Below are 16,254 nucleotides of genomic sequence, written 5' to 3'. Positions count from 1 at the left end.
CGTCATTGGTGCAGTGTGAAATAAAAAAAAAATTAAGTCTTCTGTACACACTCGGGACGTATGCGGAACTTGGACACCGGTGGCGGTGGCAGCCGGGCACTGATCGGTTGGCGGATTGTGTGGCGTACGAGAACACACGACATAGATGAGTTGGCAGGAGATTTAAATCTAACCCGGGAGCCTTGGTTCCGGAGTCAGGCGTCCTCATCCTAGCACAAGAGTATGTTAGTGCGGCTTAGATAAAACGTGACTTTGTATCCATGTCCGGTGCTTTTTAACATAATATGGTAGTTTACGACTGCGTGCTAACCAGCACGCATGAAAAAGCATATTTACAAATTAAGAGACTGGTGATTAGGCGAGTACCAAAATGCATGTACGTGAACAAAGATCCGCAAGGGGAGCCGCAGAATAGCCCCGCCGTGGTGGCGCACTGCTTACGGCGCTCGACTGGTGTACCCAAGAGTGCGGGATCGAATCCTGGCCACCGCGGCCGCTTTTCAATGGAGGCGAAAAACAATGCGCTTGCGTGTTGTGCAGTGTCAGTGCACGGTAAAGAACACCAGGTGGTTGAAATTTCAGGAGCCCTCCACTACGGTCTCTATTATAGCCTGAGTCGCTTCGGGATGTTAAACCCCATAAACCAAACCAACCGTCAACACTCGCTTTAACCCTTAAATGAGTATAGACTCCAAATTTTGTTCGCATTTTTCTTCTTGTCAATGGTATGTAATACAGTACATGGATTACAACATGGGTTTCTTGTGCCACCAATAAATAATTTATAACATTTTTCTCTCCTTCTGTTTCAGCAGCCATGCGATTGCTGTGACGTCATTTTCAGGTCACGGGGAAGTTTCAGTCGTGATGGGACGAAAAAAGAAAAAGTTGCTTTTGCAAAACTTTAAAGTTTTACTTTATTGCAGCAGACAGGGCGCTCAGTCAGAGGCAGTGAGGCAACCTAGCTTTATTTGTGGCATGCAGTACAGGAAGGACTGCAGCGCATCCGATATTTTTACTTCTTGTAGCCCCAGTGGAAGTGTGGGCTGAGTATGGGCCACTTGATGTACTTAGGCGAGGCATGGTATTCAGCGATCTTGGGCAGAGCCTCGAAGCTCTTCATGTAGCGCTCCACTGCCGGGTGGTCTCCGAAGGCCTCCGGCTTGTACACGCGGTTCCAGTCGAAGCCCTCGTACAGCAGAAAGTCCACGTACGTGAGCCGTTCTCCCAGGGCCCACTTGCGTGTCTTGAGGTGTTCCTCCCAGCGACTGAGCACGTACGTCAGCTTTGCGTCGTGCGTGCGACGGCCATCGCTGTCGGCGGGGCTCATGGCAGCGACCACTAGACCCCAGATGAGGTCGTTGGCCTGCTGCTCCAGAAGGTCCAGCTGCGTCGCCTCCTGCGCGGTCCTGGAAAGGGCGGCGGAAATCAACGCGATGCTGGCTAATTAAAATGTCATTGAGGGTATCTATTGATAGATAATTTTGTTTTCACAACAAAAAATCCACGCCCACCGCAGACGGAGGTTTTACAAGCCACTAAAGAAAAAACAAATAAACACTGGTGTTGTCATCGCCAGACGTTTTCGCAAGCAGACTTCAATGACGTGCTGACGGTTTTCTTCTGCAGAGGCGAGGTGTGGATAGGGGGGGGGGGGGGCGGAGCCCTGGGGAGATGATTCGCTTCCTAACGGTGATCGTACCCATGAATTTCGGGCAAATACTTGGAAAGAGTTTTTGGACGTCATTTTTTTTTTTCACATATTTACAACTGCACCGTAAGTATCAATATATCCGAAAATCATCTCTCGGCGTCTTTTGCAGTTTTTTACTGTTAAAGAAACGTCCGCGCATTGGTTAGGCTATGCCAGCCTTCATTACTGAGCGGACATGAGCGGACAAATTTGCGACGCGTCAGAAGCTTCGCGTCGGTAGTCATATAGACGGTACAGCAGTAAGCGGTAGCCTCAAACTAATGGTATACACAGCATTCTAAAGACTCACTTGGAAGCCATGTCATACTTCCTTCCCAGGTGGCGCAAGATGGCGATGCTTTGCGTGAGGTTCACCTCGTCGTCAGAGTAGTAGGGTAGGTTAGGAAACTGCAGGCCCAGACTGAACTTTTCTTGGGCCCAGCCTTCCTTCTCAAAGCCGGGCGCCGGCCCAACCTTATATTGCTTGTCCTCGAACTGGACCCCTTTGTACACGAGCAGGTTGCGGATGCTCTGGGCTAGCCCTCGTATGTTGGTGTAGCCCACCACTGGCGCCATTTCCCTGCAACGTATGGCTGCTGGCGAGCCGTGCACGACGCGAGCAAAGGAATAAACCAGGAAATAAAACGTAGTAAACAAAACACGCTATTGGCTAGAACGGTGCGAAGTAGTATTTGAACAATTTGGTGGTGCGCGGAAAGGAAAATGCGTACAAAGAAAAACGCACATGAACTTTCTCTTTAAATAGGTCAGATGTGTATTATGTATAAAAAAGAAACAATTGTACAGTAGTTTTTTGTTGGTGATCCTTTGAGATGTGCTAGTAGCGCAGACAGACATGGACATATAGAGGGAGACGAGCACAGCGCTGTATGCTGAAATATGTTTGACGTCAAGCGCCATCGGCGGAATTTGTATTTAATCAAACATATGTATATTTTGATTTTAATGTTGTAGTATGTTTTAAACGTCTATAGTAGATTTAAGTGTATAAAGCAATTTAAACGTTCTGAAAAGAAGAAATGCGCTGAACACGTTGAAACGTGTTCGACGTCACGTGCGAGTGGCGGAATTTGTATGGGATAAAACATTACGTATATTATGAATTTGATGTCGCAGTATATTTTTAACATCTCTAGTAGATTTAAGCATTTACGACGTAAATGAAACTAGTTGAAAAAACGCGCTGAACATGTTGATACTGTAAGGCAACGCGAAGGTCGGACTTGGGGAATCAGGCTTTATTACAGACCTGAAGCCTTGGTCGCACACTGCAGCCAAACACACTCCGCGATGACGATGGGTATCTACAAGAGGGAGCAGGATGAAGATGAAGCAGCACGTTCAGCAGTGTGGAAGATGAAGCGCCACACAGTGCTCACACTATTTCGCCCGCGCAGTTCAAGCGGCCAGCCTGGCCGCAATTAGTCCGCAGGATTGCGCCGAATAAAAGGTTTCATACGTGAAACGTGGACAACTTCAGTGCCGCGGTAACGACAGTCCGGAGGAGGGTAAACAGGGGAGACGCGATAGTTGACTGGGGAGGTTTTTGCAAGAACTGTGTAAGGACCAATGTAACGGTGCTGTAACTTGTCACAAAGGCCAGGAGTGCGTAATGGGGTCCGAAGTAACACCTCGTCGCCGGGACGGAACGAAACTTGGCGATGGGTTGCATCATAGCGGTACTTGCGGTCTTCCTGGCTAGCTTCCGTGTTGACGCGAGCAAGCCGGCGTGATTTGGCCACTCGGGAAAGGAACTGGTCAGGAAGAGAGGATGAGGAACTGGCATGTGTAGAAAGAAAAGAGGCGTCAAGAAAGGTAGCGGGAGAACGGCCGTAGACAAGGAAAAACGGGGTGTAACCTGTGGTCCGCTGTACAGCCGTATTGTAGGCGAACGTAACAAAAGGAAGTATTACGTCCCAGTTTCGGTGGTCCTGGTCGACATACATAGACAACATGTCAGAAAGCGTGCGGTGGAACCGCTCAGTCAACCCATTGGTCTGCGGGTGATAGCTGGAGGTCAATTTGTGATGTGTGGTTGAGGCCTCAATAACTTCGGCTACAATCTTCGACAGAAATGTCCGACCACGATCGCTGAGAAGCACTTGAGGGGCCCCATGGCGCAGTACGAGCGATTCCAAAAAGAAGGTCGCGACCTCATGTGCTGAGCCATTAGGCAGGGAAGCGGTCTCAGCGTAGCGTGTTAGGTGGTCGACGGCGGTGACGATCCAGCGATTACCTCGTGCGGACAATGGAAGTGGCCCGTATAAGTCTATGCCAACAACGGCAAAGGGAGTAGCAGGGCAAGGTAGCGGCTGTAGTAGGCCAGCAGGAGGAGAAGTGGGCCGTTTGCGGCGCTGACATGGCAGACAAGAGGCGACGTATTTTGCCACACTTGAGGCGAGGCCTGGCCAGAAGAAACGGGCTTTCACGCGGTGGTAAGTTTTATGAAAGCCTAAGTGACCGGCTGTAGCATCATCGTGGAAAGCCGCCAGGATACGGGTGCGAAGCGCTTTCGGAATAACGGGGACCCAACGGGTGCCTTCGGAGCAATAAATATAACGGGAGAGCACGCCGTTGTCAAGTTTGAACTTTTGGAGTTGCCTGCGCATCCTAGCGGTAGGAGGGTGAGAAGCACCGGTGAGAAGGTTGATTAGGGAAATACAGTAGGGATCTGCTCGCTGGTTTGAAATAATGGCGTAGCGATCTGGAGCAGCGGCAAGAGAAGCACAGGTTAAGGTTGGGGCTCTGGACGACATTGGGACGTCGAGGGTGCACGCAGGAAGGCTCGAGGAAGCACTAGGTGTTGATTCTGAGAGCGGGCAGCGGGAAAGAGCATCGGCATCTCGATGTTTGCGTCCCGATTTGAATATGACATCAAAGTGGTACTCCTGCAAACGCAGAATCCAACGGCCCAGGCGTCCAGTCAAATTTTTGAGGGTTGATAACCAGCACAGAGCGTGGTGATCGGTAACGATCGTGAAATGGCGGCCGTAAAGGTAGGGGCGGAATTTCTGAACTGCCCAAACGACGGCTAGGCACTCTTGCTCAGTGATGGTGTAGTTGCGTTCCGCTAGTGTTAGAGTTCGACTGGCAAACGCAATTACCTTTTCCCGAGAAGCGGTATCACGTTGCAGAAGTACGGCGCCGATACCGAGGCTGCTGGCATCGGTGTGAAGAATGGTGGCAGCAGTGTCGTCGAAGTGAGCGAGAACAGGGTCCGAAGTGAGGGCATTCTTTAGGGTTTGGAAAGCTTTTTCGCATTCTTCGGACCAATTGAAAGTAGTACGGTCTGTAAGGAGGCGGTGGAGCGGTGCAGCAATGGTAGCGAAATTTCGAATGAAACGGCGAAAGTACGAAGACAGGCCAAGGAAACTGCGTAGTTCCTTAGTCCGCTGAGGCCGTGCAAAGTTCAAAACTGCAGCAAGCTTGTCAGGGTCGGGTCGAATGCCATCGCGGCTGACGAGGTGGCCCAGGATCTTGATTTCTTTCTTGGCGAAATTACACTTTTTTGTGTTCAGCTGGAGACCGGCGGATGCCAGGCACGTTAGTACTTGATCAAGGCGGCATAAATGATCAGAAAAAGTTGCAGAGAAAATAACTATGTCGTCCAGGTAACACAAGCATGTTTTCCACTTAAGTCCTCTAAGAACAGTGTCAATCATGCGCTCAAACGTAGCGGGGGCATTACAAAGTCCAAAAGGCATGACATTGAATTCGTAAAGCCCATCGGGAGTAGCGAATGCGGTTTTTTCTTTGTCGGCTTCGTGCATCGGTATCTGCCAGTAACCGGAACGCAAATCCAAAGTGGAGAAATATTCGGCGCCCTGAAGACAGTCGAGGGAGTCGTCAATTCGTGGCATAGGGTAAACATCTTTTCGAGTGACTTTGTTAAGTGCGCGGTAATCAACGCAAAAACGCACGGACCCATCCTTTTTTTTGACCAAGACGACCGGAGATGACCAGGGGCTAGCTGATGGCCGAATAATGTCTCGCCGGAGCATATCATTCACATTATCTTCTATGATTTTACGTTCTGATAAGGAAACACGGTAAGGGCGGCGGCTAACAATAGAAGTACCTTCTGTAATAATGCGGTGCTGTGCAGAAGACGTTCGGCCCAAGGTCGGAGTAGTGACATCAAAGGAGGCTTGGTGTTTTCGAAGTAATTCCTGCAAAGCTTGGCGGTGAGTCGCAGGAAGGTCAGGATTGATGGTGCCAAAGAGAACACAGAGAGAAGCATCGGAAGAAGCTGCTGGTGAGGAAGAGGGGGCGGTAAGGGTGGTGAGGGACACCGGGTGAATGTCCAGGACACAAGGAAAACATGTCCCTTTAGTCAGCACAATGGGCTCTGGTGAAGTGTTCGAAGCAGCGACAAGCGCTGTGCCATGCTCAAACCGAACAAGACTTGGTGGTAGCGCGATTCCGCGGGTCAGATGGCGATCAGAAGGCACGATTAGCACATCTCCGTTATCAATGTCAGTAGAAGTAAGCGCGACAAGTTGTTCGCATCCAGGGGGCAACACTGAGTTAGTAGCGGCAAGCAGGCGATAACGGGGCTCGGGAGGTTCAGAAGACGGATCGCTCTCGTTCATGTAAATGACCCTGTCGCGACACGAAATGCTGGCTGATGCGGCAGACAGAAAATCCCAGCCTAAAATAATTGGGTGAGCGCACGGTGACATCACGGCAAATTGTACATGGTGGCGGACACCATCAACAAAAACTCGCACAGTACACTTTGCAGAAGGCCGAATTATTGCACCATTAGCTCCGCGGAGTTCAGGTCCATCATAAGGCGTTTTCACTTTTCGCAAGCGGGAGCACAAGTCAGCGTGTATCACAGAAACAGCGGCGCCCGTGTCAACCAAAGCCTCAACAGATAATCCTTCAACCCGCACTAAAATAATATTCCAGGGACGTTCCGGAGGATTTTTGGGATGGCCGAAGAGTGCACTTTTCCCTCCTAAAACTGCAGTGGTCAGTTTTCCGACAGGCGGGGGGTCGTCAGAGAAGCTTGACGGAGAGGCGAGGTGGAGCGGCGAAAAGGCGAAAGAGAACGGCGTCTTGAAGGCCTGTAACCAGCAGGCGGAGCGGGGCTTTCTGGCGGGGGTGATGAACGTCGGGGATAATCAGGGAATGAACGGTGGTTAGAGCCGGAAAAGCGAGGAGGGTAGTCTGCTTCAAATGATTCGTAGCCGCGGCGTTCATTCTGGAGCCTGCGACGACAGAAGCGGGAAATATGGCCTCGGTACCCGCAGTAATAACACACAGGGCGGGCTGGGCGCCAGTTGGGGTAGTATGTCGGCGCCGCGGCAGGTGGTGCCAATGCAGCGACATGAGCAGTGGTAGGCGCCGGTGGCGTAGGTGCTCCAACTGCGGGCGGCAAGGACGTGATCTGGGCGTACGTTGGCACCTGACGGATGGTAGGAGCGACCGATGTTGGCGGGGAATGGGTCATTGAGGCCAGCTCTTCTTTAACAATGCTACGCAGGCCGGCACTTGAATTATGTGGCTCAGATGCAGGGCGGCACGAATTACCTTGAGCCGAGAGCTCTTCACGAATTATTTCGCGAATAAGCACACGGAGGTCAGCTTCGGCAGTGAAACCAAATGAAGTGGGATCAGGCTGCAGGCGTATTGACTGTAGTTCGTCAAGGCGTTGACAAGTCGATATGATGGCGTCAATTGTGGTTGGGTTCTGCACGGCCAGGGCGTTATAGGCGAGTGGACCAATACCTTTAAGGACGTGCCGAACCCGCTCGGCCTCTGGCATGGTGGCATTTATGCGCCGACAAAGTGCGAGAACGTCTTCGATATAAGAGGTATAGGTCTCATTGGACCGCTGAAGTCGGGCTTCTAGCTTCTTTTTGGCGGACTCCGTGCGAACAGTAGGAGCGCAGAAAATCTGGCGTAACTTTTGTTTAAAGGTAGCCCAATCCGGAATCGTCGACTCATGATTTAGAAACCACGTTTTGGCCACATCCGTCAAATAAAAGGACACATTAATTAATTTAAGAGAATCGTCCCATCGGTTGAAAGCACTGACCCGGTCGTAGCTGTCGAGCCAGTCATCAGCGTCGTCGCCGCGGAGACCGGCGAACATCTGAGGGTCGCGCTGACGGCTACTGACAGTCCAAGTGGCAAGGGGAGCTGGAGTCGAGTTGGTAGCAGCCGGAATAGCGGAGTGGCCCTCTTGTGTCATGACGATGGTGGTCGGGATCAAACGGCGGCCAGAACGAAGCTCCAGGTGGATGCAGGTGACGAAGCAGCGGGGAAATCAAGGCGCACCTCCACCACGTGTAAGGCAACGCGAAGGTCGGACTTGGGGAATCAGGCTTTATTACAGACCTGAAGCCTTGGTCGCACACTGCAGCCAAACACACTCCGCGATGACGATGGGTATCTACAAGAGGGAGCAGGATGAAGATGAAGCAGCACGTTCAGCAGTGTGGAAGATGAAGCGCCACACAGTGCTCACAATACATTTATTATGTATTTATTTATGTTTTTTCATACTACAGCTCTATCCGGAGCTATAGCAGGAGTGGGAGGTGAACATTACGCAGTAAAATAATTATACAATACATTCAGTAGAGCAGTAACAAGACAGAATTTAAAGAAAGTAACAACACTAATAACGGATAGAGGTTACTTAACTGTGTGAAATAGTCAGTGTGGGATGGCATCAGTAAAATTTTGTAAAGGAAGGGAGCGATATGAGCCAGGAAGCTTATTCCAAGCTGCGATGGTACGAGGGAAGAAGCTGTATTGAAATGGATTATGTCGAGCAAAGTAGGGGACAATATTAAGCTCATGGTAGTATCTGGAGGTAGTAGGCCAGGCTGGAGTAATGTAACTGTTAGATGCAAGTCAATAATGAGCATGAATAATACAAGAATTTAAACGATTCCAAATGTCGGCGACTTGACAGTGTAGTAAGCTGTAATGAAAGGAGGGCGAAAGTAGGCGAAAAATCACGGTTATACTGGTGACAAATGAAACGAATGTCTTTCTTTTCAACTCTTTCGATCTTGGTAATATCAGTATGTTTTTGAGGGTTCCATGCAACGCATGCATAGTCTAGTACGGGACAGATTAATGATTTATACATTAGTAACTTCACATCACTTGAAGCTTAAGCTGGAGTACGTCTTAAATATCCTAATTTCATGAGGGCTTTGCTGCAAATGTAATCAATATGCTTGGATCAAGATAAACTGGTACTGAAAATAACTCCCAAATATTTATAATTAAGACCCTTTCCAGTGACATGCTGTTAGATGAGTAGGCGAAAAAAGAAGGGGAGGAGCTGTTAGAAAATGTCATGACTACAGATTTACAAAAATATAATACTCATCTGCCAGTTAATGCACCATTCCGAAAATGTAGTTAATGAAATGTTCAGTTGATAATGATCCTCAGGGCAATTAATGATGTCATAAATGACACAATTATCGGCATACATGCGAATCTTTGATGTGATATTATTCGGGAGGTCATTAATATAGAGTAAAAAGAGTAAGGGCCCTAATACGGAGCCTTGCGGCACACCAGAAGAAACCGGGGCCCCATAGGATTCACCTGAATTGTGTGTTACGTACTGGGAGCGGGCTGAAAGAAAATTAGATATCCAATTAGCCAAACACGGATTCTTTAAAATAAGGTTTAACTTGAAAAGGAGTTTAGAATGAATAACGGTGTCAAAAGCCTTAGAGAAGTCAATAAATATTGCATCAATTTGATTACCACAATTTAAGAAGAATTATGTACAAATTCGGACAGCTGTGTTACTATGCTAAAGCCCAGTCTAAAACCATGTTGAACACTACACAAGATGTTATTAGTGTCTAAATACTCAGCAATATGTCTATGAATGATATGTTCTAACATTTTACGTTATGAGGATGCGAGGGAAAGGGGCCTATAGTTGCATAGAAGCTGTTTATCTCCAGATTTGAAAAGAGGAAGAACTTTCGCCAGCTTCCAAGAAGCAGGAGCAGTGCTCGAGGTGAGTGATTTTTTGAATATGATGTGGAGATAGCGGGCTGTTCATAATGAATGCAGCCCTAAAAATTCATTTGGAATTTCGTCAGGGCCACCACATTTCTTAGTGTCAAGGGCAAGTATTAGGTTTAGAATACCCTTTTGCGCAACTACATGTTTGACGTCAAGCGCGGGCGGCGGAATTTGTATGGAATAAAACGTTATGTATATTGCGACTTTAACGTCGGAGTGTGTTTTAAACGTCTCTAGTAGATTTAAGCACGTAAAGTAAATGAAACGCGCTGAAAAGAAGTTTAAGGTAACTCGAGATTCGAAGCCCTGGCTTCATGTTTGTAAGACGGGCTATACTGCTGTGGCACGTCGACACAAGCGTATGGCTCGGTTAAAGCTTCCACCAAATGATTGTGAGAGAGAAAAGTTTTCTTTCCTAGCGTGGTGCAGCAAGCCACACGGGGTATACAGTTCTCTGGCTCCGACAACTCTGCATTTAGCTTTTGTAGAATTCTCTCACGGGGTTGTTTGTGCAACCTAAGCTTTCAGCGCCGCAACTGTTTTTCCTCGCGTAGGAGACGCTACTTCACTGCTTCTTCAACAGACTCATGGATGGCGTCCGGAGCCGTCACTAAATATTTACGTTAGACATAGGTAAGCGCACGTGCAAAAATACGGGAACAATATGAAGCAGCGCGAAAATACGAAGTCTATACGGGGTTTAATGTTCCCGATCAACACGTGTACTTTACGAGAGAAGCCTTTTTTTTTTTTTTTTTTTTTAAATGGTTCACAGGAAGGGAAAGGCGCAGTAACTGTCACACTTGCTCTGGAAGCCTTTTTAGAGGACTTCGGATTAATGGTGGCCACCTGGCATGACATACAGCTTATGTATACGCGGATAGTTATGAATTTCGTCTTTATTGGAAAAGCAGCCGCCGCGGCCGAGATTCAATCTTCCTCGCCGTTGATAAGCTATACGCCCACAAAGTTATTCTCACACGTTGTTCTCGCAGAGAGTTTGAATGCGCAGACCTGTTTATCGCAGCCACCCAACAATAATAACAGGCACGAAACGGATAGCGTAACGTTTTATTGTCTGCTCCTAATTTGTCTTGTCTGTATAGCGTGCTTACTGAAACAACTATACCAGCTTGCCTTGTGTGCCGTTGAACTTCGAAGCAACGAATTGTGCTTGGCAGATCTGAGCTGAAAAAAGCTTATCTCGAGTAATTTCAACAGCACTGCGTATACTAAAGCTTGAGAGACGCTAATACTCCGCGTAAGAGCCGATGTGAGAGCGAAGGTGTTATATTTTTATTGCTTTTTTTTTTCATTGCCCAGTCTGAAAACAGAACTACAAAACATTTTCTGCTGTCATAACAAAATTTCTGTGTTGTTTTTTACAGCTAACCTCTTGTGACAAGAGAAATTTCCCTGGTAACGTCGGAAATTTCTGTTGTTACGACAGAAAAGTACTACAGACTACAGAAAAGTACTACAGAAAGAGCTGCAGACGTATTGGAAAGTACTACAAGACTACAGATTATTCTGACGTTTACGACGGAACTACAGAATATTTTGTGGTATTTTTGAAACAGTTCTATAGTTTTTTTAACTGGGTGTACGCACCGCAACGCGTTCATTAAGTGCCATTCTAACAAGCCTGGTACCAACGACCCTTCGTGTCTTAGTGGCTTATTCGTTTGTTGTCCGCCTGACCATTAATGTTCGAACTGAAATGGCAGTAAATTTATTTGATTGAATTCCATTTTCTGAAATACCCCATTAGAGGAACCTCCACAATAATTTTGGGTTCATTTGGACCATCCTGAAATCCGTCAGGTTTACTTTAATACGGAGTGCTTCCCTTCCACGCGGGTTTACGTGGTTGTGACGTCATGACAGTATCGACCAAATAAATTTTTCCGACACGGTGTGACGCTAGGTTACGGCGATGGCTTTTCGGCGCAACGAACTGCCATGACCATGACCATGGCCATGACCTACAGTCCGGACCTTGATCGCCAGGGCGCGAGCGGCGTTAGATGCCATTGGGGCTCCGGAAGAGGAGCTACACCTAGATTTCTGAGGGCCTGGGCCAATAGGGCCTCGGTCCAAACACCTCCTTGTGCAAAGAGTAAATAAATGTTTGTCACCACCGCCAACGAGCCCAATAGACTATCGCCTAAAATTGCAGGTGAGTGTGACACGAAGGACAAGCTGTTCTTCACGATTAGAAGTTGTGAACACTGATATTTCAATTTTATTCGACCGAGAGACGAACACGAATGGGTCGGTCCAGAGTTTTCTCAGCAATTAAGGCGTATTTTACAAGAAGTTAGCAGTGTGAATGAGCATTTAAATGGAACGACGCAACCGAAGAGCAATATATTATTTGCTTTTTCGAACTAGCACGTATGGTTGTACAAACACCCTGAACAGCAGCGCAACGAGGAGAACATGAGAGAAAACACAATGTTACAAATGTTAGGTGCGGAAACACTTCTACAACTTATGCGAAAAAGCCATTTGCGGTACAGAAGAAGGGTGAACCAGTGCGATCAATTATGGCCCTAGACGAAAACAAATCCATCAATTATTACGTAATCTACAATAAAAGATAGGCGTCCGTTGAGTCGCTACCGTTGAACGCTGACTAGATATCTACTAACGTCCATCGGATGTCCACAATCTAAGTCCGTCAGAATCAAGCCAAACCGAAATACCTAAGCCGTCTAAGTATAGTGCAGTATATATAGTCCAAGCAGATATACTGCGAAGACATTGCAGAACATATGGGGATATATTCTTACTGATTTCCGCGAGCAGTGATGTGAGGCTCCCAGCGACTAAATGCGCGTTTTTTCTGCAAATCCTTCATTTATACTGCTGTTGGTGCAGTTACTGCCAGATGCGATTGTACGAGAGGAAAGACCTCACGGAAGCGCGTGTTGCCAAGGCATTGATGTAGATGAGATCGACTCATCTCTCCCTCTGCCCCATGACACACACCCTCTCCAAAGGGGCGGAATTTCGGCGCAGTTTGAGTGGCCAGTGCAGCTGTGCACGCACACAGCGAAATATGTCCTTTCGTCTCTACTTTGTGAGCCAAATGTCATAGCAATTTTTCAAGTGACGACACAGAAAGACTAAGACCCTGAGGAGCAGTCAGTACTGGATCTTAAAATAAAACCTCTCATGAAAAATTAATTCTTTTGACTGCGTTCGGAGCTGGCTGACGTTTCTTCTCGTTGAGTGTCAACATGCTCCTCTGCGGTCTTTTGTTTTTGCTAAACTGCGCTAAAATATGTATTTAAATATTATAATGTGTGCTGTGCGCACATATGTGAGATAATCGATCGCTGCTTTGCCCAGTGGGGCCACGCGAGCTGAGCGCAAGGAAAAAAAAAACTGCATTCGATGGATTTAAGTATATTGAACCATGGAAAAAACAGTAGGCATGGCATAGATTTGCATTAAGAGGTTCCTTTCCCTCCCTTCCCCATGGCGCAGTTGAGCGTTCCACTTTGAGGACGCTACCGCGTGCTTTGCTTAGTTCCTCTCTTTATCGTACCTCCTTCAGCAAGTTCATTCGCTGAATTATAACATCGCGCAACACACAGGCAAATGCAAAAGCAATGCCCATACCATTGTGAGATTATGACGGAGCCCACCGCTGGGTCGTCTCTTTCCTTCCTTCATTTTCGCCACCCTTTCTTCACTCAAGGCGAGGTTGATTTATGCATCGAGAGTGAGACAGCGTGTTCTCTTTGCTAATAAGTTTTCATTTTGCAGCGTTAACTTATGCAGGGGGGAAGGGGAATGGGAGAGGAGGGGTAGCCTCCTAGACTCTTAGTAAGGAAATGAGGCAGTCAGATAGTGAATCAATGAGTGACAGAAGTCACTTCAGAGCGAGACAAGGAGAACGCCAGCACATATGAGGCGCATGGGGATGCGCGTCTCTTTTAATTGGGGCCTGGCACGGCAGAAAGATTTTGAGACCCCTCGCTGATCGTAGAGTCACTAGACTAGACGATCGACGTTCTCGGCATCATTCCCCCCCTCTCCTTTTTGACCGCCACCTCCGGGCCATGGCAGCGCCCTGAGAGCGGGGAAGCATCACCTGAATTGTTTGCCGCGAGAGGGTTGGGCGTCGGTTGAACCGAGGGCTATGAAGTCCATCGCTTGAGCCCGCAACCTGGACCGTTTGTGCAGCCGTGCCGCACTGCAGGCGCTTATTGCTTTTGCGGAGTGCGCTGAGAGTTTGCTATGAGAAAGAGAGCGTGTTGAGACCAAAGCCTCAGTGTTTTCGGAATAGACATGGACCGCCATCAGGCGGGAAAAAGACTTACCGCAACAGATGTGTCGGCGACAAACGCTGTGCTGAGACTAAAGCCTCAGTGTTCTCGGAATAGACATGGACCGCCATCAGGCGTGAAGATGACTTACCGCAACAGATGTGTCGGCGATAAACGCCAATAGCTTGGCGGCCACGGCTGCAGCCTTGCCCTGTCGACCAACCAACTGGGCTTGGTCGTTTTGGCCTCCAGGAATTGTTCTAACCAAAACCGAGCTTGATAGCTGAGATAAGACAGAATGCGTGATTTTATTAGCATAAAATTAATGTGAAGTCCCCCGGCAATGTCACGAGGCTTGATGTCTGTGGGGCGTTACTTGTGTCCCCAGAACATGTATGGGGCCATGATAGGCCACTTGGTATACTTGTTCAAAGCAAAGTACTCCTTGAGCTTGGGAAGCTCCTCGAACCTCTTCAAATAGTCCAAGATTTCGGTACGGCCTTCAAACGTCCCGGGCGCGTATTGGCGGTTCCAGTCGAAAGCCTCGTACAGCAGGAAGTCCACGTAGGTGAGCGAGTCTCCAAGGGCCCATTTGCGCGTCTTCAGGTGCTTCTGCCAATAGCTAAGGGAGTCGACCAGTCTCCGTTCGTGTGTCTCACGTGCCTGGGTCGTGTTTGGGTTCATGGAGGTCAGCACAAGGGCCCGCTGTAGGTCGTGTGCTTGCTGCTCCAGCAGCGACAGCTCTGTGGCCTCCCGCTCAGTCCTGCACCGGTAATCGTGGGACGAAAAAGACCAAAGCGATTTGAAATAACCCGGAATGACGATAGCTGTTGGTTCGAACCCCTTTGACATGGGGTTCTTTTGATCCTACTTTCTAATCAGTCATCTTTTAGCCGATAAATCCTTGTGCTGTTTATTTCGAATTGAGAATTACTGCAAACAAAATAAACATTCCTCCACTTTCTTTGATTTCAATAATTTTTGTATTCGTAATTAGTACTGAAGGAAACGGCTGAGTATATGCCCGCTCGGCGTGCAGAAGTAACACTGAGACTACAGTGATACGACATTAGAAATGAGCGATGCAAAGTAAATTAATTAAAATGCTAAAAGACTAAAGGAGACTAGCACTGCACTGAGCAGAAATGAGTCCGAAGTGAATATGGACAACTCATGCGTCACTGTGCAGTACGGGCAGGTAACTGCCTCTCTTTGAGAGACAGACTAGTGGGCACGTAAGGAGACTATACATAATTAAGGGCTGCATCGTGCCACATAGGAGGGAGATAAGAAATGATTAATTTATGTATGGCCACGGATGCATGATGCGAATTGAGTATTACTGAGGAAGCCTCGCCTAGAGCAGACTTCCCTTGGCTGAATGCTGTCATTATCATCACCACGAATGGGCTTTGCACGAGAGCATATGTGTGCTGTACTTTGCGAAACGAGTCGAGATATTATCGCGACGGAAATTGTCTGAAAACGCTTAGTATGTGCAACAACTCTACCAATACTGAATCGTTCAGCATCATTTAAACGGGTACTGCGTGAGCTGCATGATTAGGGGCTCTCCTTGCTGTTGTCATGCTCTTAAGCAAATTTATTTTTGAATGCTAGCTGACCGAAATGTGACGCGGCTGCATTTATGCACGAACACTGTCCCACACTGACCTCGCTTCAAGACCGTGCTTCTTTCCAAGGTAGCGTAGAATGGCGACCGTCTGCGTCAGTCGTACGTCACCGTCAATGTAGTAAGGCAAATTGGGGAAGGCTAGTCCCAGAGAGGCTTTGTCGGCAGCCCATCCCTGTTTCTCGTAGGCCGGTGCTGGTCCAAATTCGTAGCGCTTGTCTTGGAAATTCACTCCCTTGTACACCAGCAGGTTGCGGATGCTCTGGGCCAGACCCCTGGCGCTCGTGTAGCCCACGATTGGAGTGGTCATGTTGGCAGTCGAGAGATTACAACTGTGAGGGCTGAAATAAACAAAAAAGAAATAAATTAGCGGAATATCCTAGACAGTATCTAGCCTGGATTTCGATAGCCTCCCCCCCTCCCCCCCCCCCCCCCCCCCCCCACGCACACACACGCACACGCATGCACGTGCCTACGGACGCACGTGCCTTGCTATATACTAAAACAAGGGATTCTTGCTTATCGAGTGTCGCCAATTATTGGATGTCAGAGGATGAAGACGATGGCGCATAAAACGCAGCGCAAAAGTCAGGCACTTTTACACACAAGAA

General features: G+C 48.1%; 2 protein-coding genes across 4 annotated transcripts; both read right to left on the bottom strand.

Annotated features, from left to right (window-relative positions):
- Positions 1-888: 888 nt before the first annotated feature.
- Positions 889-12,675, bottom strand: LOC146191351 (glutathione S-transferase-like). 3 transcript variants are annotated; one of them, XM_084601902.1, is made up of 3 exons: positions 12,526-12,675; positions 2,004-2,273; positions 889-1,409 (listed from the first exon to the last, which is right to left on the bottom strand). In XM_084601902.1, exons 1-3 carry the CDS (start codon positions 12,591-12,593, stop codon positions 1,016-1,018), a joined length of 732 nt encoding a protein of 243 aa, XP_084458028.1. In that variant the 5' UTR covers positions 12,594-12,675; the 3' UTR covers positions 889-1,015. The 3 variants fall into 3 exon arrangements, with proteins under 3 accessions (XP_084458028.1, XP_084458029.1, XP_084458030.1); XM_084601903.1 differs by having other exon boundaries at positions 2,004-2,289; positions 12,526-12,630; XM_084601904.1 differs by having other exon boundaries at positions 2,004-2,286; positions 12,526-12,617.
- Positions 12,676-14,299: 1,624 nt separating this feature from the next.
- Positions 14,300-15,989, bottom strand: LOC146191350 (glutathione S-transferase Mu 2-like). Its single transcript, XM_084601901.1, has 2 exons — positions 15,685-15,989; positions 14,300-14,773 (listed from the first exon to the last, which is right to left on the bottom strand). Exons 1-2 carry the CDS (start codon positions 15,951-15,953, stop codon positions 14,383-14,385), a joined length of 660 nt encoding a protein of 219 aa, XP_084458027.1. The 5' UTR covers positions 15,954-15,989; the 3' UTR covers positions 14,300-14,382.
- Positions 15,990-16,254: the final 265 nt, after the last annotated feature.

The sequence above is a fragment of the Amblyomma maculatum genome, chromosome 4 (assembly GCF_055883805.1).
Source record: "Amblyomma maculatum isolate TAMU_Amacu chromosome 4, ASM5588380v1, whole genome shotgun sequence".
NCBI lineage: Eukaryota > Metazoa > Arthropoda > Arachnida > Ixodida > Ixodidae > Amblyomma > Amblyomma maculatum.
This window is presented reverse-complemented; position numbering and strand designations above follow the sequence as displayed.